Source organism: Eubalaena glacialis, chromosome 14 (genome assembly GCF_028564815.1).
Source record: "Eubalaena glacialis isolate mEubGla1 chromosome 14, mEubGla1.1.hap2.+ XY, whole genome shotgun sequence".
NCBI classification, from domain to species: Eukaryota; Metazoa; Chordata; class Mammalia; order Artiodactyla; family Balaenidae; genus Eubalaena; species Eubalaena glacialis.
This window is the reverse complement of record NC_083729.1, coordinates 26,879,221-26,901,435: the sequence shown is the minus strand read 5'-3', so window position 1 is coordinate 26,901,435 and position 22,215 is coordinate 26,879,221. Positions and strand designations below refer to the sequence as shown.

The 22,215-nt window shown below is 41.4% G+C and overlaps 1 protein-coding gene across 6 annotated transcripts in view; it reads right to left on the bottom strand.

The window, feature by feature from the left end:
- The window catches only part of LTBP1 (latent transforming growth factor beta binding protein 1), a 419,947-nt gene that overhangs the window by 348,761 nt on the left and 48,971 nt on the right, over positions 1 to 22,215 (bottom strand). For all 6 annotated transcript variants that reach the window (XM_061210616.1, XM_061210619.1, XM_061210618.1 and 3 more), the window contains exon 3: positions 15,500 to 15,797. In XM_061210616.1, coding sequence (XP_061066599.1) covers positions 15,500 to 15,797 — 298 coding nt within the window. The remainder of the gene's footprint in view (positions 1 to 15,499; positions 15,798 to 22,215) is intronic.

The following is a 22,215-nucleotide window of genomic DNA, read 5'->3' as shown; positions in this document are numbered from 1 at the left end:
CACTATATCTTCTATCTTGTTACTGCCTTTATTTAAAGGCCAGCTTCTCCTTCACTTTTCTAAGTCCTCCAGATTCTAGTATGTTTTCCTTTACTCCTGTCCCCACTGATGGCCCCTTTCCTGATTCTTCGCTTGAATTTATAATTTACCAGTCAGCTGGGTATTATCCTATGTTATTAACTATTTATCAGGCATTTTAGCCTGATCCCTCCAACTGGAGTGCCTAGAACATTACCTGGCATGTGGTTGGCACTCAATAAACATTTGTCTACAGACTGAATGAATCAACTATAGTAAATTAAAATTTTGGATTGTGGAGGTGAGGAGAACAGAGCTTCTAACTTCATTAAGGTGAGCCTGGGTTAAGGCAACCAGTTCAAAATGCCTGAGAACTATTTAGGCTTGGAAAGTTGTAGACGGCTCAGGAGAACCTAAAGATGTCTGCCTGTGTCAATCAACAAGCCTCTTATAGGACAGAAGAATTATGAAATAAATTACCCAATGAGTCATAGATTGTATTCTTGTCCTCATGTGCAAGTGGGATTTTTCAGAAGTCCAATTTAAGAAGTTTCTTCCAAATGGGGATATAAAAAGATTCAATAAATACTAATAACATTCTTTGCATACAAGGGCTTCTTCCCCCTTTGAGAGTTCCTGAAATGTTTAACAAAGGGATCTTTAATATGAAAAGAGCTCTTACAAATTAAAAAATAAATAATTATAACAACATGTAATATAAATTACATGTAATTTAAATGAGGCAAAGAATGTAAATAGATTATCCACATAAAAATACAAAGGGCTAATAAACGTGGAAAATGTTCTACCTCAATTAAAAAAAACTAAGAAGAACAAATTGAAATTATTCCGTGAGCATGTGATAATATCATACTTCACAGGAATATTCAAAACCTCTAAGACTTTACAGACTATAATTTATCAAAGTCTTATTTGACAGTGACCACACTTACTCTGTTCAAAATATTAAGGATCTGAAGCAATCTAATAAACATGTCACTGACTAACATATTTACTTACACATAAAAATCACTACATTAAATTAATACAAAACAATATTGCAGCAAAGAAATTAATCAAGGAGATTGCAAAGTGTTTCAACCTTGAGTAAAATATTTCTAATATACGCACAATAAATTTTCCTACTATTTAGATTCCCAGGTCCCCTTTCAAGACATTAAGCCAATTAAGTTGTGAAATGCTTGCCTCATACATGGAAATGAGTTTCTTAAGAATTTTTTTTTTTATTCCTTCAAATAGCTTACTTAAACCAGGAGGAGCCACAGGAATGGAAGAGAAACAGAAAGAGAGAGAAGAAAGAGTTCCACAAAGGGTCAAGGAGGAAAAGGGTTATTTATGCCCAGGGAATGAGAAATGGAAAAGAGAGTGCTTCCTTTCAAATTTCTTTTCTCAAAGTAAAGCACATCCTAATCTCCTCAAAATGTCCATGTCATCTTCCTGTTTGAGTTAAGAACATCCTTCCTAGAAATATAATTAGGAAGGATTAGCTGCTGCATAAAGAGGCTTTGAACAAATTAAGAAAGAATGATGTCTCACTTTAGATTCTGTCCATCAAATCTCCAAATACCAGGACTTGGCAAAACACCAACATCAGGCAAAAAAAAAAAAAAGGCCGCGCTTTAAAGCAATAAAAGTGATACCCATGTCAATAAAGCCCTAAAATGAGAATTTTAAAAAATAATTTCTGTATCTGTGGCAGAGACACTAGCTAATTTTTAAAGATTTAGGACAGCTTCTACATTGGTAACTTACTATAATGAACTGTCACATTTTTTTCATGAAACAATACATTTTGACTAAATGAATCTTGATTGTTTTGAAAATAAACAACTTTTTGTCAAACAAGAGTGGTTTACTTGAGAATTCATGCAATGACTAAAATTTTTCACTCCTCCACCCTTTTAATTTATATTTTGGGCTTCAAAATTACTGTGCAAACTTTTTTTTATTATTATGGTAAAAAGAATCAGACCATGGCATATAAAAGATAGCAAGGACTAAGAACATGGACTAAGAGGTCAGGTTCAAGTCACAGCTCCGCTGCTACCTTCCCGTGTGACTCTGGGTAAGGTATTTGCCCCTTTAAGCAGTAAAACTTTATGGTCGGGCTTCCCTGGTGGCGCAGTGGTTGAGAATCTGCCTGCCAATGCAGGGGACACGGGTTCGAGCCCTGGTCTGGGAAGATCCCACATGCCGCGGAGCAACTGGGCCCGTGAGCCACAATTACTGAGCCTGCGCGTCTGGAGCCTGTGCTCCGCAACAAGAGAGGCCGCGATAGTGACAGGCTCGCGCACCGCGATGAAGAGTGGCCCTCGCTTGCCACAACTAGAGAAAGCCCTCGCACAGAAACGAAGACCCAACACAGCCATAAATAAATAAATTTTAAAAAAAACAAACAAACAACCGAACAAAAAAAAAAAACTTGGCAGCCCAATTTCAGGGACCATGCTTTCAAAAAATACATTCTATGATATATTAAGCAAGTTTAAAAAAAAAAAAACAAAAACTTTATGGTCTGTGCTGGTTGAAAATTTTGGATGATGAAAAAAAAAATCTGTATCTAATACATTCTTGTTCTATTTTCTGCTACGCTCAAATAACTTTCAAAAGAGACAAGTACACAAGATTAATTCTATTCAAAGATATTGATAAAATATTTCTTCTGTTTTTTGGTAAGAGCTATAACTCCATGAATCACATCACTCTGGAATCATATGAACTCTAAGTGAAAAATAATTGAAGTCTGCCTGAATGTCCTTGTTTGCTTTCTATGAGACTTGAGCCAATCTCGCATCAAGGTTCAAATCAACTAATACTTAAATACTCATGAGTACTAGGAAATTCGAGCTCATAAACTGGATTTATAGTGTCAGTTTCAGTAATTTTCCCAAGAGACTGGCTGCCTGGGCTCTGCTATCACTTTCTTGCTTGTTAATGTGCCTTGTGTCTATTACAGGCATTCTAGGAAGTGTAAGAAGCAAGAAGATTTGGCACTGCAATGTCAAGAAGATAATATCCAGAGAACTAAGTGGAATCTAATCAATTCAAGTTCCTATAACATTCAGAGATATACAGAAAGCAGGTCCCATCATCACCTAGAGGTACCACAGAAGAATGGGATGGATGCAGGGCTGAACTACTGTCCTGTAATAGTGAGTGGGATGACTGAGTGAACTTGTGCCTACTCTGATCAGTGATTTATTGAACTTGTCTCTTCTGATTACTTTGGGGAAACTGAGGCAGCTTAGAAGATGGGTTAATATCCGCATTCCTGTGTGATCAGACTCTCCGATTCAGAGCAGTCATAACATCACCTACATTTTTCCGTTCACCAAGTAAGCGCTGTGCTTGGTACAGTAAATCACAGAAATTGAAATGAATGCTATGAAGGGAGGAAGTGAGGAGACATGGTGTTAAGAAAGCATCTTTCAGGGAGTAAGGGGGGTAGCAGGGAATGCTTTCCCTAGGAAACGGAGATCAGTGGAACAAGCAGGTGTTAACAGGGAAGACGAACATGTATGGCACATGTAGCTGCAGACAGAGAAAATGTGTCAGGAAGGAGCTGGGCAGACTCAAGGAGCTGCCTGTGACATGGTGACAGGCTGGGCAAGGGGAGACCATGGAGTCCCATCCCCTAGGAGTGGAGAACTCATCCTTATCCTCAGAGCACTGAGAAGCCAGTGAGGCACTTATGCGGAGCAGGACAAGACAAGACTCACATTTTGAAAAGATCCCTCTAGTTTGAACTAAACTTCATAAAGTCCCCAGCACCTGGCATACAGGGGACAGTCAGACCCTTTCTGCTCTACTCATGGAAAAGCCCCCCCAAACTCTAATGGGTACAGGAACAATCTCCAATCCAATTTAATTTCACCCAGTCTTGCTGGTTCCTCCTGCTATCCTGCATAAACGCATAAACATCTTGTTCAAAAACTGCAGTCCTGAAAAATGACAGATATTTTTTCCTGGATTAGCAAATTGAGGCTTTCTCTTCTCCACAGTGTTTAAGTAGACTTTCTTTCCACTTACAAGTTCTTGTCTCTGGACCCTAGGATCAGCTATTTCTGCTAGGTCATCTCTAGTACGATTAACAGATAAATAGGTAAAAACTATACTCAACCTTGAAAACCTCAGTGAAAATATACTAACTGTAGGCATATTTACCACACAAGTTATTTAACTCAAATTTTTATTTCCTATTTGTGCATATTTTGTATTATGTGAGGTGTACTTGTCACCTCCCTCACACAGGACTCACGTCTTATAGGTTCTTTATCCTAATCCCAGGCAACTCCAGGGCAGAGAACTGCTATAAAAATTTAGTCTTATAATTTAGTCTTCACTTTTCTCAAACATAAACAAACACCTAAGCCAAGGAAAACAAGGAAAGAGGATTTAGTGCAACCCCAGAGGCACCTTGGAAGGATTCACAGGCAGTATCTATGGAATGCCAAACATATCCAAATGTAAAGAGGAATCTTTACTTTAATCTGCATAACACCCATAGTCAGGCCCTAAAAATCATTCTCATGCTTGGCATCAACCGTGCAGGCCAGGCTAAAGCTCATGGGTTCCATGTGTCAGCCAAACTGTGTTCTGTTCCAACTGCTTATCAGTGGCTTCGTGTGTGTTTCAATCCCAGTTCTATGGTCGTGTGCAGCAAGTGCTCTGACGACTAATTAATTCAACTTTCAGTGCACAGATTTATTTCATCATAGAAGAATAATCACATGGGAAATACTTTATTGGACTCAAGGGCCCCAGTCTAACTGTTGAAGGGAGGGATATTCCTAGCCCTCTCACCACTCCTCCCCACGTCTGCCCACCCCTTCCTCACTGCCCCACCTCCCAAGAGAGCTGCAATCAGAGTCCACAGGCCACTTTGTCTAGTGGGTGGGGCCATTATATGTCAAAAGTGGTGTTGACTTTTCAACCCCTAGTTCCACTAGGCAAAGGGCATGAGGAGAGCCAGCCCCTCCTGGTGCCTGGCCATGTCTGGGCTCTTGATCTCTTGGTTTCCCCCCTTCCATCCACCACAAGTGCCTGAGTGTGCTGGTCCCAAGATTTCAGAGAACACTGGGGGCCATTTTTAGACCTTAAATCTATGTGAAGTGTTTAAACCTAACAATTATAAGAGTCATAAGGGCTGTCTCTGCTCTTCACTGAAGAGGACTGTGATGACTATTTATCAATATTATCCCTTCTGGGCTTCCCTGGTGGCGCAGTGGTTAAGAATCTGCCTGCCAATGCAGGGGACACGGGTTCGAGCCCTGGTCTGGGAAGATCCCACATGCCGCGGAGCGACTAAGCCCGTGCGCCACAACTACTGAGCCTGCGCGTCTGGAGCCTGTGCTCCGCAACGGGAGAGGCCACGACAGTGAGAGGCCCACGCACCGCGATGAAGAGTGGCTTCCGCTCGCCGCAACTGGAGAAAGCCCTCGCACAGAAACAAAGACCCAACACAGCCAAAAATAAATATAAATAAATTAATTAATTAAAAAAAAATACTATCCCGTCTGATTATAGCTCACTCGTGAGTAGCAGAGAAGACTGCCAGGACAAGACTGGGTCCCTGGTAAAAGTCTGTGGTAGCCAGAATAACAGCCCCCCCAAAGAGGTCCACATCCTACTCCCCAGAACCTCTGACTATGCTAGGTTACGTGGCAAAAGGAAATTAAAGTTGCAGATGGAATTAAGGCTGCTAATCAGCTTACCTTGCGATGGGGAAATTATCTTGGACTACTCAAGTGGGTCCAATGTCATTACAAGTGTCCTTAAAAGTAGAAGAGGGACGCAGAAGAAAGAATCAGAGACGGGCAGTGAGATGGACTCAGCCCGAGATTATCAGCTTTGACAATGGAGAAGGGGCCACGAGACACAGAATGCAGGTAACCTCTAGAAGCTGGAAAGGGCATGGAAACAGGCTCTCCCCTTGAGCCTTCAGAAGGAAGGCAGCCCTGCCAACATCATCATTTTAGCCCAGGGAGACCCATTTCAGACTTCGGACCCCAGAATTATGAGAACAAATTTGCACTGTTTGAAGTCACTAAATTTGTGGTCATTTGTTACAGCAGTGATAGGAAACTAATGAGAACGCCATCAAAGTAAGAGGCAGTATACAGAGGTTAACTTCACAGGCTGCCTAAATTTGAATCTTGACCCTACACTTATTAGCTGAGTGCATTTGGGCAAATTATTTAACCCTCTGCACCTGAATTGCTTCATCATATGAAATGGGGATGATAATAATAATAATGATAAATGTCTATCTCACATTCCTTTGAGAGCGTTAAATGAGATAATACTCAAGAAGTAATTAAAACAGTGCCTGGCGCAGAATAAACACTCAGTAAATATTAACTATTATTATTATTATACTGCACCAAACACCCTCTTGACTTCTAGCAATTAAACTGGAGAGCAAACTATCCCAGCACTTGCCCTTTTCAATCACAAACTTCGAGTTTCCACATAATTCCTTATATACCTTTGTCCAGAACTTGAACCCAGTCAGATACTGGTTGTATCTCAAAACCACTCTTGGCCAAGACTTCCTTGTGGGACCCAGTAGGGTGCAGACAGCATGGGGTACAAAGTGACCTCCCCGACTCTTCCCCTGCCTCTCCACCCCAACTCCACAGTCCACTCTTCCTGCCAAGTCCTGCTCAGGAGGAAAAAGCTCCTTGCTTCCAGTTCCTCAGACACTCTGTCACCCCATCCCTTCCCTCATGTGCCTGTTTTTCTCAAAGAGCCAACAGATACCAACATGATCAAACTTCACACAACGGATTGTGAAGTCCTTCTCAAACCCTGACATTGTTATAACTAGCTGGGCTTGTTTTTCTGGTGACTTAGATTCACAAAGGTCTTTTTCTGGAATTTGCACATATACCTATGCACACGGCATTCTTCATAAGAGCCAAAAACTGGAAAAATTCCAAACATCCATCAAGAGCAGAACAAATGATAAGTCGCAGTATACTCATATGATGGAATCATCTCTGGAATGTAAATGTGAACTGCAGCCACACATAATTACGCAGATGAATCTCAGACATAATGGTGAGTGAAAATATACACGCTGTATGATTCATTTCTATATAGTTCAAAACAGACAGAACTGATCTCTGGTGTTAGAAGTCAAGATAGTGGCTCCCTTTAGGGAGAAGAAAAAGGGCAAATCTAGGAAAAAGGGTGTTTTGTGGTGCTGGCAACGTTCTACTCTTTGACATGGATGGTAGTTCCATGTGTGTGGGATAATCACCAGGCGTGTGCACTTCTGATTTCTCTACTCTTCTGTATGTAATTTCAATTTAACTCCTACTTTTAAAAAAAGTTCAGGGGACTTCCCTGGTGGTCCAGTGGTTAAAACTCTGCGCTTCCAATGCAGCGGGTGCGGGTTCAATCCCTGGTCGGGGACTAAAATCCCACATGCCGTGCGGCAAGGCCAAAAAATAAATAAATTGGCTTTTAGAAAGTTAGACTAATAAAATATTGAATTAAAGGCTATTTCTAAAAACAAAAGTTTAAAAAACATGCACATAAAACGATAAAATCAGTCATCGGTTCACATTTTTAGTTCCCATCGCATCCATAAAGTGTCATGAACGCTAAAATCCCCAGATTGAGTTCCTTTTCTTCAACTTTCTACCACTTTGCCTTTTTTTTACCCCACATCATAAAGTAAGGCTCAAAACCTTCATCTTATGGACTTGTTGGGCAAATACAACAAGGAAGGCAGAGTATTGTGCAAATGTACAGGGCTTTACGAAGGCGAACAGTATTATTCCAAGAGAATAAGGTCACTCCTGCACTATCAGTACTCAGGAAACAATCCTTGGACAGGGACTTAGACATTCATATTTTTTTCTCCAGGAAAAACTCAACAAAAATGTATTAAACGTTTCTTGTAGCCCCTCTGTGTACCTAAGTAGATAAAACAGATGATTGTGCAGTAAGCATGATGACAATGGTTAAGTATAGGAAGCACAGAAGAAAAACATGGGGGAGGGCCAGCAGAGTGGGGGGGAGTCAACACTAAGCAAGGGCCCCCCACAGTCTGAGAGATCATTTGGGGAAACCGTCTATTCAAGTACTGACCATTTCCTTGGCTACTTTAATAAATTCAGACAAGGTCGCAACCTCAGCTATAAGTGCACAAAAAGCTTGAAACGTCTCCCTAAAATTGCACCTGTTGGTGTAGTTTTATAATGAGTTTTGCTTTCCTTTAGGAGTAGTGTGAGAGAGTCCAAATAAAGCGAATGAGCTTATATTTGTTGTTGTTGTTGTTAATCCGGAGAGCAGAATACTTCAAGGAACATTCCACGAAGTCTCCCATCCTTGTACATATCATAGCATATAGTTTTTTTAAGGTTCAAACAACCACAGAGACAGGAAGCTAAGAACTGGAAAGACATAAAGGACAGTGTAGCACCCTCTTCTCCCTGGCACAGGCATCACTCGCCGCTGCTTCCTATCAACCGACCCGCGGTAAATGGGAAGTATTCATTTCTCAAGACCTTTGAAAGTGGAACCCATTATCTCAATGTGGATTTTAAAGGGCCCTCCCCTATAGTGAGAAAAACTCTGGTGTAGTATAAGCTCACTTGATAAACAGAGAACATATTTGAATTATGCCTGTCTTAAAAGAGACCATTTTCTAACTTGCTTCTTTTCTCTTTACCCCATCCCTGAGAAGACGATGACAGAAAAGACATCAATGACATTAGGTAAGTTCAGGCCCCCTCCACTGGTGTGAGACAGGAAAAAACTATTTTTTCCAGAGAAACTAACCACCATCCTTTGAAACATAAAATGATGAAAATAGCCATCACCAGGGAAGAAAAAAGACTGGATACATGTGAGCTCTTGAGATAGATTTGACATCCACATCCTGAGTGAAACCAGACTTCCTTCTCAAGCTCAAAGAGCGGTGACTGGGCACATTGTGTCCTGCAAAAGTGCCTCCTCCTTACACAGTACAGATAACAGCTCCCCATTTGGCAAAGCAGTGGTCATTTGCACCTACATTCTCTAAACAAGCAGAAGACATCAGCAGCTGAAGAATGTCCCTTACGACCTCTGCCTCATGGGTCCATGGTCAGCGCCTGTAACACCCATCATGATTAACAAGGATAAAGACAGACATTTCACACAAGTTGAAACAGCCTCACTGAGCAGCACTGAGGATTGAAAACAAATTCTTGTGGGAAACTTCAACATACATGTGAAAAATGATACTGACAGGTGATGAAAAAGCTCTGGAAAACTGAACAGTTCTGATTTTTGCTCCTCTGTGGAGCTCCTGGCCACAACATATAAGCATTAACACCTTTTTACATATAGGACTAAAGACAGACACTGGGGGTGCACCTGTGACCTAACAGTGGCAATTCTTTGCTGAATACGTGGACAGCTATACATGAACAACATCTACAGGATGCAATTATGAAAGTCACCTGAAGTGTTAACATGGACTTTCTAAGGAATGCAGTATTATCAAGGGACATAAAAGTTCAAAGAATGAGAAAAGTGACTGCCAAAATTTGTATACAGGAAGATGAGGCATCATTTGGTCTTTTCTTTAGCTCATGGAGGATCCATGATGTGGCCCGGAAAACTGGAAAAAGGAACGCCATAATAATAAACTTCCAAGGAAAGCATGAATGGAAGTACCAACTACAGCAATGACTACTGCCAGAAGGCCCTGACCAAGGTCTTTCCAAACCAGTACCTGACCAAGTGGCCAGGCATGTACCACTGATACCCACTTGCTTTTAGTCCCCGCTGGGGTACAGAGGATGATCTTGGCTATTCATCTATAAAGCTCTGTCAGAAATCATGCATTCACCAAGTATCAACCACCATCAAAGACCGTGGAGATCCATGATATTACCAAGAAATGTTGGAAGACAGTAGGATAGAAAGACCTCCACGCCCTCCCTTTCGCCCACAGTCCCATGCCTGGATAGTACCTGATTCTCTTTTTCTTTGCCTCCCACATTTGAGTAGGCACCAAGGTCTTTCATTAACAACACCTCCCGAGCTCATGTCCTTCCTCTAGGTTACCAGCACCACTACACCCGTTACAGAGCCACCCTCCAATTACCACTAGTCCTAATCCATTTTAGATGCTGCAGCCAGATTAATCTCCCAGGCAGAAGAAAAATCGTAGCAGTCTTCCTCCTTGAAACTTTCTCTTTTTTGTTACTCTTCATTACAGAAAATTTCAAAAATACATAAAGGTAGAGAGAATTGTGTAAGAATTGTGTGCCTATCATCCAGCTTCAATAATTATCCCCTCATGGCCAATCTTGTTACCGCTATACCTCAACCCACTGGATAATTGCAATCAAAGCTCAGACATCATGCAATGTCATCTGTAAATACTTTAATATTATTCCCCTTCCTTACATAACTACAAGGTCATCAGCACAGCCCCCAAAATCAACAATCATTCTTTTATATCATCAAATTTCCAAATCAATGTCAGCATTTTCATGGTTGTCCTATCATCATCTTTTTTCTTTTATTTACAGTGTGTTTGCATCAGGAGAAACATAATTTAAATATTGTGATTGGTTAATATGTTTCTTAAACCTCTTTTTTTTTTAACATCTTTATTGGAGTATAATTGCTTTACAATGGTGTGTTAGTTTCTGCTTTATAACAAAGTGAATCAGCTATACATATACATATATCCCCATATCTCTTCCCTCTTGCGTCTCCCTCCCACCCTCCCTATCCCACCCCTCTAGGTGGTCATAAAGCACAGAGCTGATCTCCCTGTGCTATGTGGCTGCTTCCCACTAGCTATCTATTTTACGTTTGGTAGTGTATATATGTCCATGCCACTCTCTCACTTTGTCCCAGCTTACCCTTCCCCCTCCCTGCATCCTCAGGTCCATTCTCTAGTAGGTCTGCGTCTTTATTCCCGTCCTGCCCCTAGGTTCTTCATGACCTTTTTTTTTTTTTTTAGATTCCATATATATATGTGTTAACATACGGTATTTGTTTTTCCCTTTCTGACTTACTTCACTCTGTATGACAGACTCTAGGTCCATCCACCTCACTACAAATAACTCAATTTCGTTTCTTTTTATGGCTGAGTAATATTCCATTGTATATATGTGCCACATCTTCTTTATCCATTCATCTGTTGATGGACACTTAGGTTGCTTCCATGTCCTGGCTATTGTAAATAGAACTGTAATGAACATTGTGGTTTAAACCTCTTTTAAGCTATAGGTTCCCCCTTCGTTACTTTTTCTATTTTGTTTTGTTGGGTCTTTTTGGAATTGTTTTGTTGAAATCTTAGTCTTTAACTTGGTTTTTAACCAACCTTTAAAAACTTTCATTACCACTAGTCTTCATTTATATCAAGTTCCATTCAAAATATCTAAATGTGGTCATTTTCAAATATGTTCACAAATTCTTTGATATTTCTCTCTTCAAACAATGCAGCTTATTAACTACAGTCCCTCTGAGAGTGGACTCAACTTAGTGACTTACTTCTAATGAGTAGAATAAGGCAGAGGTAAAGGTGTGTCATTTTCAAGACTGAGAAGGCCCTGTGGCTTGAGGATCACTTGCTCAGGGAAAAGCCAGCAGCCATGTTGTGAGGATGCTCAGGCAGCTCTGCAGAGAGGTCCGTGCGGAAAGGAAGTGAAGCCTCCTGCCAATAGCCATGGCAGTGAGTCACCTTGGCAGTAGGTTCTCTGGCCCCAGTCGAGCCACCTCTGCTGACTGCAACCTCATGGGAGACTCTGAGCCAGAGCTTCCAGCTAAGCACCTCCTGGATTCCTGACCCACAGAGACTGTCAGACAATAAATGTTTATTGTTTTAGGCTGCCAAGTTTGTGGGGACCTATTACACATCAGTAGATAACTAATAAAGCAGTCTTTCTGGTGTCACATCATTGCTTTTCCTAGAAATGCTCTTCTCCAGTTCTTTGTGGTCAAGTTTAACCATCTTTTCAAGCTCACAGATGACACTCTCCGGAGCCGTCCCTAGACCTCCACATCCCCAATGCTCCAAAATCTATAAACAATTGCTCCCTCCTTTGATTTTTCTAGAGAACTTTGTATCTGGTTCTAAGCCAAGCTGTCTAAAACCAATTTGGCCAAAGTAAAACCAATTCATCCAACCCCCACTTGCCTAAAATGTGTAGTTTTAACATTACAGTTTTACTAAAGTCGCTATTCCTCAAACAGCCCAGGCAGGCTCCGGCTGGGGCCTCTGCCCTAGCCCCACACTTCTCCATGATTCACACCCTCACCTTCTCCGGGCCTTTGCTTAAATGTCACCACCTCAGCAGAACCTTCCCTGACAGCCTATTTAAAACCACCAGGGCCCTCACTCCTTCCCATCCCACACCCACCCTGCACTCCCTGTCCATTACTGCAGTTTTATTTTCTCCACAGCACTTACCTCAATCTAACATATGTTTTAATTACACCACTCATCAATCGTCTCCCCCCTTCCAGACTGTAGGCTCCAGGAAGGCAGACATTATGTTTAGTTGTTCAGTGCTACATCCTGAGCCCCTAGAACAATGCATGGTACATAGCATGTGCTCAATAAAAACCTGAATAAATGATCAAGACTGCAGCATTTCATATGCCACATAATGGATGTAACACTAACTACACATTTGGATATTTTAGGTGCCTTTATGTCTACAAGCATTTTAAGAAGGCTTAATTAATTTCCTCCTTCACTAGACAAAAACCAAACCAAACCCTGAAACACCCTAAAGTAGGCAATATTACAAAAAGGTAACTTAAGAACTGTTACATTTCTCAAAAGTAGCCAAAATGGTCCTATCATATGTGCCTCCTTGACAGTTTAAATTTCAGGTGATCAGGTCATTACCTAAATTCATCAGTGGGCCAACTGTACCCCTTCCTTTGTACCCCTCTCAAGTGATAGCTCATCTATCATTTCAAAATCTCCTTAAGAGCAGAATTGCATCTTGTACATCTTAATACTCCCTGCAGTGCCCAGATAACAGGGCAACTGACAAAAGTTTATTAGGAAAACATCAGAATTGTTAGCATCTTGGGCCATCTCTTCTCCTCACCCAAAAGCACGCAGTAGGCACGCCCATAAACACATGCCTATAACAATGCGATCGTAAAAACCATCTTCATTCAGCAGATGAGGTCTCTGAAGCAAATTATCTAATGACTTTTATTTTCCCAAAGCCAAGTTGGAGCTGAAACCTTAGCCTCCTCTTTGACTCACAACATTCTTGTCTAAATTACACTGCTGCTACCAAAAAAAGAAAAAAGGGGGAGGGGGAAAAAGTTGCTCCTTTATCTGACATCTGACATATGGTTCTCACTAACAATCCATATATGCACATCATAGAGGGTCAAATTCTAACAGGGGATGGTGATATTCAGGATAAATAATGTCACTTGTAAATGACTTCACAGCTTATGTAAGTAATAATGCTAGAAAAAAATAACTGCAATGCACAGTAATCTGACTCTTGACTGCCAAGGCATAGTTCAACACAGAATTGTTCTTTGTTTTTAAGATCCAGAACAATGCGGGAAGAGAGATGTCTAGCTAGGATATAATCAATGCTTTATATTATTTCAAAGACACATGTTCTGACACAAAAAAACACTACTATCCTTTAGAGAAGGGGTCAGCAAACTACACCTCAGGGGCCAAACCTGGCCCACACAGGCTGTTTCTGTATGGCCCATAAGCTAAGAATGATTTTTACATTTTTAAATGGTTGAGAAAAAAACTCAAAAGAATAATATTGCGTGCCATGAAATTTATATGAAACTCAAATTTCAACATCCATCAATAAAGTTTTATTAGCGCACTCACACTCATTCACCTATGCATTGTCTATGGCTGCTTTTGTGCTAAGGACGGCAGAATTGAGAAGCTGCAACAGAAACCACATGTCCCACAAAGCTACAAATAGTTACTATCTGGCCCTTTACAGAGAAAGTCTGCCACTCTTTACACTTCAGGGCATGGATGCTGGAGCCTGGCTGCCTCCATTTAAAGCCTAATATGTATTCTCCTTATTCTGCCTCTATTTAAATCCTAACACTTATTACTCACTTATTAACTGTGGACCTTGAATACATTACTTAAGCACTCTGCACCTCAGTTTCCCCATCTGTAAAATGGGGTTTGTAATGGCACCTACCTGATGGGGTATCACTGTGAGTTATAAATGAATAATCATACAACGCACGTGAAACAGTACCTGGCATGCAGTAAGCAGTTACTAAGTACTGGCTATAACTACAATTCCTTCTTCTTGAGGGCTGCAGGATGTGTTTTCCAGTTGAAATGGCAGCAAAGTGCTTAGATTCCAGCACAGCCTCCCAAATCTCTTTATCATGGTAGAATTGAAGAATGAGGCAAGAAGAAATGAGAGGGAAAAAATGAAAAAAAGAAAGAAGAGGACTGAGGAGGGAACAAGAGAAAGGAAAAAGTTATCAGAACCCCACTCATCAGGGACAGTAGGTGGCCTATTCAAAGGGGAAGTATAAATTAGGATAATTTCATCTGTAGTAACAGATTAAATAACTTCTGTGGGCTGACGGGATACTAATCACCAGGTGGAAGCTATCCCGGGGGGTTGGTGGGGAAAGCATTCAAAATTCCAAGCAAGTGACTTACAGATGAACTGCTGGGTCATTTTTAAGTTGAGAACTTCCTGTATTTTACATTCCTAGACAAATGACAAGTGATAGCTGCAGTCATTCTGCATCTTGTTATCCATGTAGAGCAGCTAATTAAAAGGAAACAATTTGTGTAAGGACCCTGTCCTTACAGAATTCTCATTTTGTTCAGAATAGCACTTACTTCCTAACGCTAAGAAAAAAAACATGCTCCCATAAATAAAACACAAGCTCATTCACCAAAAATGGACCTGCATGGCAACTGGGAGGTAAACATGGTGTTTAATAGAAGATACACTTAACCTGCTACCAAGGTGGAGAGATTCTCTTTCCCAGGACTCACTTTCACTTGAATACCTTCTCTGTGGAAAGATGAGTTCCTACCTTTTCCATGTACCTATAAAAATCACACTCACTGTTTCTCTTTTTAAATTATGACTTCAAAAACTTTAAAGCACCCCCCACCTCGAAAAAAGAGAATTGTTTAACTCACAACTCCACCATAACCAAACAACTACCTTTATTATTCCCTTCCAACCTTGATCCCCTTAATCCTCACTACTGCTTTGCTTAATGCTTATGGTAAATCTTCCCTGCAGAGGCTAAACACACATATCAAGTATTTTTAAGACACTTGATGTGTAAACATAACATGTAAAACCTTAAGAAAAGGAAAGAAGGACATTACTATCCAAGTGATTTCTGCAAATTGTGCAGGAAAAGAAGAGTGATTTAAAGCAATGCATCCAAGAGAGAACTTAAGATGCTCCTGAGCTGGAGGCAAGTTCAAAACACTCACTGAGAATGTATCTGCTGGGAGAGTCCCACTGAAGGCTTCGGCTTGAGGGTCAAGGTCATCTGGGCCACAGGACTGACTCTTGGTAGAGTGTCTGCCTTCTTAGACGAAGTGTGCTTTGCTGCTTGCTCAGGAGGGACCCAGGAGGAAGCAGCCACAGGACTCTGCCCTCCAAAGACTGGTGACGAGGTGTCCTGGGCAGCTGTTGTCTCACAGGCTTTGCCCTTGGTCCCTGGTTTACACACACAGAGTTGAGGCCGGAGACACATCCCTCCATTCTGACATGGAGGAACACAGCTTGCTGCAGAAAGAAATAGAAGACACACTTTGAAGAAAAGCATTGTAGACTTTACTAATTCTTCCAAAGACTTACCAGTAGCATCGGGCTATCCCTCAATAAAACAAAATGATGATGATGTTGATGATGATGACGATAATAGATAATATTTATTAATGGCTTCCTATGTGCCAGGCATTATTCTAATAGATATCGACAAATCTAACCCCCCAGCAACTGTTTCAAGTAGATATTTTATTTTGCTCATTTTACTGATGAAGAAAGAGGCACTGGGGTTATATAATTTGCCAAAGGTCACACAATCATTAGTAAATAGGAGAGTTGGGATTTGAATTCAAGTGAACTGGCTCCAAAGTCATCATTCTTAGCCGCTTTACTACAGCTGCCACTCAGAAATGCATCAGAAATACAGGGAAAAAAAGAAAGTACTCTGCCCTTCTTTTTAAGTTGTGTTCTGTGGCTTAAGTTTAAATTTTAGGTATCCAAACAACATTTGGCAAAAAACAAAAGCCCAATTCCAAACCCAAACCCCCAAAAGTGTTACAGCCTTCATCTTGCATAAGCTATCAGAGCTTGGAGTGACTGTTTCAGAAATCTAGTCCAACCTACCTTTTTTTTTGAGAGAAAAACCAAGGGCAGAAAGGTTGAGAGTCAACCTTTATATATATATATATATGTAAATATATACGTACATATATGCATATATATGCATAGATTTTTTTCTTTTTTTAAGCCAGTACATCCCTAATCTTATAACAAAAGGCAACCAAAAAGAAACAACCTCTTTATCTCCTATTAACTAGGATGCATGTACTTTGAATCACCAGACTTGCGGCCGAGCAGAGTTTTAAAGTTAGCAGGGCTATGGGTCACGGGTAGGGTGAGTGGATTTTATCATAGGCAAGGTCCCCTGGGAGTTTAGATGTTACTGACTTAAATTTTATAAACATCATAGGCCTATAGACATGATTCCTTCAGTCCCTTCTTTATTTGTCCAAATTAATTTATTTAAATGAACCTTTTGCTATCAGCCCACCTTTGACTTAAACTCTTTGTCCTGAGGCAGATCCCAATACTAAATCTCCCATAAAATTCAGCACAAGGTTCAGTCTACAAACAATCACAAAATAGATGAGGAATATGAACCAGAGGAGGCTCAGTTATGGAGGAGCCAAATGACTAAGACCTAAAAGCCCTGAAACCTACTGATTTTCTATAAACAAGAGAAGATACTTTTCCTATCTCCCTACAATTCCTATTAATTACAGCAAATAATGATAACAAATGGCTGCCGAGTGTCAGAATACTAGGCTGACAAATTTTCTAAAAATTTGGAAGGATTCTTGGGAGAAAAAAAATAAAAGGAAAGAAAAATGCAGCCAGCTCCTGAGGTGACCTTGGGGTAAGTTACTTAAGCTTGGCCTCTGTACCTGTACAAGTCCAGGGGCAGGGGGGAGGGCAGTAGCTGCTTGTTCTAAAATGGTCCCCGAGGGCTCTTTCCATATTAGGCTTCTAGAATTCAAAGTCAAAAGCTATGCACTTCTAAAGTTCACGATTCTAATTTATCAGCGTTTTCCTGGCCGAGTGATGATCATTAGGTCCCTACTCAGCCACGGTTATTTATGGAATGTCACAGGAATGGAAATGGGCTCCACCCAGAGAGAACAGAAGTGGCCACAAGCGAGGACTGGATGGGGCTTTCAAAGCTGAGCCTCTGCCAGAGATCACCCCCCACCCCAGGCACTTTCATGTATACATTCTCTTCATACTTTCAATTAGAAACATGTTTCGGTTTAACATCTGAGAATGATTTCCACTTCTCCTCCTTCCCAAGGTGTACTGCAAATGTCTACAAATCTACCAGGAAGGCTGCACGGAGCGGCTTACAAGAGCTGGTACCTAGATGGAAGCCAAGCACCGAAATCTTCCCCCAAACCACCGAGAATATGCAACAAGGGCCTATCTTGAGGAGTTAGAAGTATAACAGGGAAGCGATTTTCTTTGAACTCTTCAAATTTTGCATGTGGTAGGGTGAGGGGAGTGGGGAAAGAATAATTAAGGAAAAAAAGAACTTTAAACTCACACAGAAAAGAACATATGACAGAACAGTATGACTATATACAATAACACCCTTTCACACTAAGTCTGAAAAGACAATAAGGAGAATGATTAGACAATTTCCTCTTCCACCTTCTCCACTTGGGCTCCAACAGCAGCCTCCTGGAGCATGCAGACAGGAGGGGCTGGCTTCAACTGGGGGCGGGAACAGATTCCCTAATTGCCAAGACAAGCCCCTCCCCTGACACGAAAAGCAAAACTCACGTTCTGCAACTACATTTTTTTTTTTTAATTTATTTTTATTTTTGGCTGCTTTGGGTCTTCATTGCTGCGCGCAGGCTTTCTCTAGTTGCGGCGAGCGGGAGCTACTCTTCGTTGCGGTGCGCGGGCTTCTCATTGCGGTGGCTTCTCTGGTTGCGGAGCACGGGCTCTAGGCACGCGGGCTCAGTAATTGTGGCTCGTGGGCTCAGTAGTTGTGGCGCACGGGCTTAGTTGCTCCGCGGCATGTGGGATGTTCCTGGACCAGGGCTCGAACCCGTGTCCCCTGCATTGGCAGGTGGATTCTTAACCACTGCGCCACCAGGGAAGTCCCTCTGCAACCACATTTTATCAAGCCCTTTTTCGTGTGATATTTGGACCTTGTGCAATAGCGGTTCCCACGTGTCACTTCTCAAAGTGTGGTGCTTGGACCAGCAGCAGCATCACCTGGAAACACTTTAGAAATGCACCTTCTTGGGCTGCCCCTGGCCTGCTAAATCCCAAACTGGAGCCCAGCAATCTGACTGCCCTCCAGGTGAGTCTGATGCTCACTCAAGTTTGAGAACCACTGACAAAGCATTTGGAAATTGGCAGCCTTCCACCAAAGTTTTCTGAGAACTTACATTTTTATCACTGCAAGTTTGGTATTTTCACACTACAATGACTTTTATGTTACTGAATTCTTGCCGTGACAGACGTGTTTGTCTTATGTTGCCCTTCTGTTTTTAATGCAAAAAGTTAAAAATTTTTTCCATGTGACCAAATTCTCAAGATAATTATGGGTCCCTTCCAAAAGTTTATACATTTGTCACCATCTACTTCATGGCCAATGTAAAAATTTGTAGGTATTTATGAGAAAACTGTTATTCTTTTTTTTAATTGAAGTATAGTTGACTTACAGTATTACATTGGTTTCGGGTGTCAGCATAGATATTTAGTATATTTACAGATTATACTCCATGAAAAGTTATTATAAGATAAGGGCTATAATTCCCTGTGCTATACAATATACCCTTGTTGCTTATCTATTTCATACATACTAGTTTGTATCTGTTAAATCCATACCCCTAATTTGTCCCTCCCCCCTTCCCTCTCCCCTTTGGTAACCACTAGTTTGTTTTCTGTGACTCTGTTTCTGGAGAAAACTGTTATTCTAACTGAGGTTCTGAACTATGTGGAATACTTTAACTCTTACAGAAGTTCTTTAAAATGTTTTCCACCAGTTGGTTCTGCATTTGCCTGGCCAGCTGTGGTTGAACACAATGAGTAAACACTACATCAAGATCTTATCAGTGGGATTTCCCTGGTGGCACAGTGGTTAAGAATCCACCTGCCAATGCAGGGGACATGGGTTCAAGCCCTGGTCCGGGAAGATCCCACATGCCGCGGAGCAACAAAGCCCATGTACCACAACTACTGAGCCTGCGCTCTAGAGCCCGCGAGCCACAACTACTGAGCCTGCGCCTTAAAGCCCACAAGCCACAGCTGCTGAGCCCATGTGCCACAACTACTGAAGCCCACGCGCCTAGAGCCCGTGCTCCACAACAAGAGAAGCCACTGCAATGAGAAGCCCACACACCGCAAGGAAGAGTAGCCCCCGCTTACCGCAACTAGAGAAAGCCTGTGCACAGCAACAAAGACCCAACACAGCCAAAAAAACAAATTAATTAATTACTAAAAAAAAAATTTTTTTTTAATTAGAAAAAAGATCTTATCAGTGGTCTGGGCAGTGGTTCTCAGGCTTTGCAGCACATTAGAATCACCTGGGGAGCTTTTAAAAACTCTCAAAATCCAGACCTAACTCCAGGCTGATTGAATCAGAATCTCTGGGGGAAGGGGCTCATGCATCAGTTTTAGTTTTGTTTTTCCGTTTTTTAACTCTCTAGGTGATTGCAATATGCAGCCAAACTTGAGAACCAATAGGTGAGGGAACAAAATCCTACCAGACTTGCTGACAGACTAATCTTCCCAAAGTGCAGCTCTTTTAATTATTTTCTCTCCGTTTAAAAATTTTCAACACATTTTAGCTGCCCTTGAGATACATTCAAGACCCTCTACATCTGGACCCCAACCCCCCCTTTCCACCCTCAGTGCCCCCTGGTCCATCCCTGCAGAAGTTCACCCCTTCTTGCCTCTGCACACCCGGGGCCCTGTCCTGAAACACGGGCTGGCCCCTCAAGCTCTTGCTCATCTGAAACGTCCTCCTCCTCTGTGAAGTCCTTCCCAAACGCCCACCCCGATCTCCTGCGCCATTTTTATCACCTGAACCTCCTGCGCCATTTTCATCATTCACTTCACATTTCACATGTACTGTCACATACATTAATTATCTTTTAACAAAGCTCTTTTATTTCCCAACTAGAATATAAACCGTGAGGTCAGTTATAATTGGCTAACGCAAAACTTTTCGTACCCAAGGACAGGAGCCTGAACATCACCTTGGTTGACTGATGTCAAAGGACAGCCATTTCTTTCCAAGAATGCTGGGATTTAAGGACATCTATAAAGGGAAGATAATAAGTGGGCTCTTGATCCATTACATAATAACAACTACATCTCTGGATTTGGTTTGCCAGTTGTTCAAACAGTCTCCAATCTTCCAAAGATGTTTTTAAATCAAAATTAATATTTAAATGTACTCTGCTCATATACATGGTCTGCAGTGGCATTTAGCAGTATGCTGTTAAACAGTTTCAGAAGCCCAGATCCAATGTGTTCTAAAAGAACTTTGAAGGGTAGGGGCACTCGGAAACAAACTGGTTGTGGATTCACAGAAAAGAACATCACAATGAGCTGATAGGAGCTGTTACAAGGTACTAAACCTCCAGTACAAAAGCGCATTAAGGGAATTAGCCTAAGACATTTCAGGTGCAGTAGAAAAAAAAGCTTCTGAGAGATACTCAGTTTGTGAAAAGGAACCAGAAGTTGGGGGGAGCCCACCATTCATTAAGTAGCTAATCCTGTAAGATGACTTCTCCTCGAGATAAGCACAGTGAATTAACCCTCTACCGCATCCCCCATTCCAAACACAGAACAATCATTTTTAAGATTTTTTTCATGTTAAAGAAACGGATTTCCATGATGGAAACAGGTGGCCATGATGGAATAACTGTTACCAAACAAGGCTTTTTTCCCATAAACAACTAGGAAACTGGATGAAAGATATAAGACAACTGTTGTTAGATACCAGACAACTGGCAAGAGAGGACTGTGGATCCTAAGAGAAGGGCATCAAGAGGGGAGCCCTAGGATCACCCCAACCACCTGCAGGAAGCACTCGGCAGATCACCGCGCAGGGAGGGAGCCCATGCACAGCGTGATGGAGGCTGAGTGGCCGGAATCTGCAGGGCAGAGTCCTAGAGAGGAGAGACCTGCACACAGAGATAGCCCAGAGATCTGCAGAGGGCCCCGGACTCTTCACCTGATACTGAGCTGCACAGGAATAGGGTGCAACAAACTACCCAGGACCTGTAAGCTGCAAATTCCAAGTCCTGACCCGCCAGAGTCAGGACATTCAGTACAGACCCCAGAATTAAACTCCCTTTAAGAGTAAAACCTCAATATCAAAATCAGGCAAGAACTGTACACAGAAGAAAACTCAGCTACAAATCACAGTTAAGAATATAGATGCACAATTCCTAAATAAAATATTAGTAAATCAAATACGACAGTATTTCCAAAACAGAAAAGCAAGCTGAATTAATTCCAGAAATATAAGGATGGTTTTAAATGTCAGCAAGTCTGTCCATGGAATTCTGCATGTTAAAAAATTAAATGAGAACTTGTCTCGATGAATGCATAAAATTTTCCAATAAAATTCATCACTTATTCATAATAACAAACAAAAACTGTTAGCCCACTAGGAATACAAAGGGATTTCTTTGTTCTGGTAGACAGTAACTACAGCAAATCCCACACAACAAAGAGTATACCAAAACCTACAGCAAATATTATGAGGAAACTGTAGAAGCATTCCTATCAAAGCTGGAAACAAGTCTAAATGCCCACAATAACCTCTACCGTTGATGTTATATTGTAAGTCCCAGCCAACCTGGCAAAACAAGAAAAAAGGTCTAAGAAGTAGGAAGGGAGAAACAAATGTATC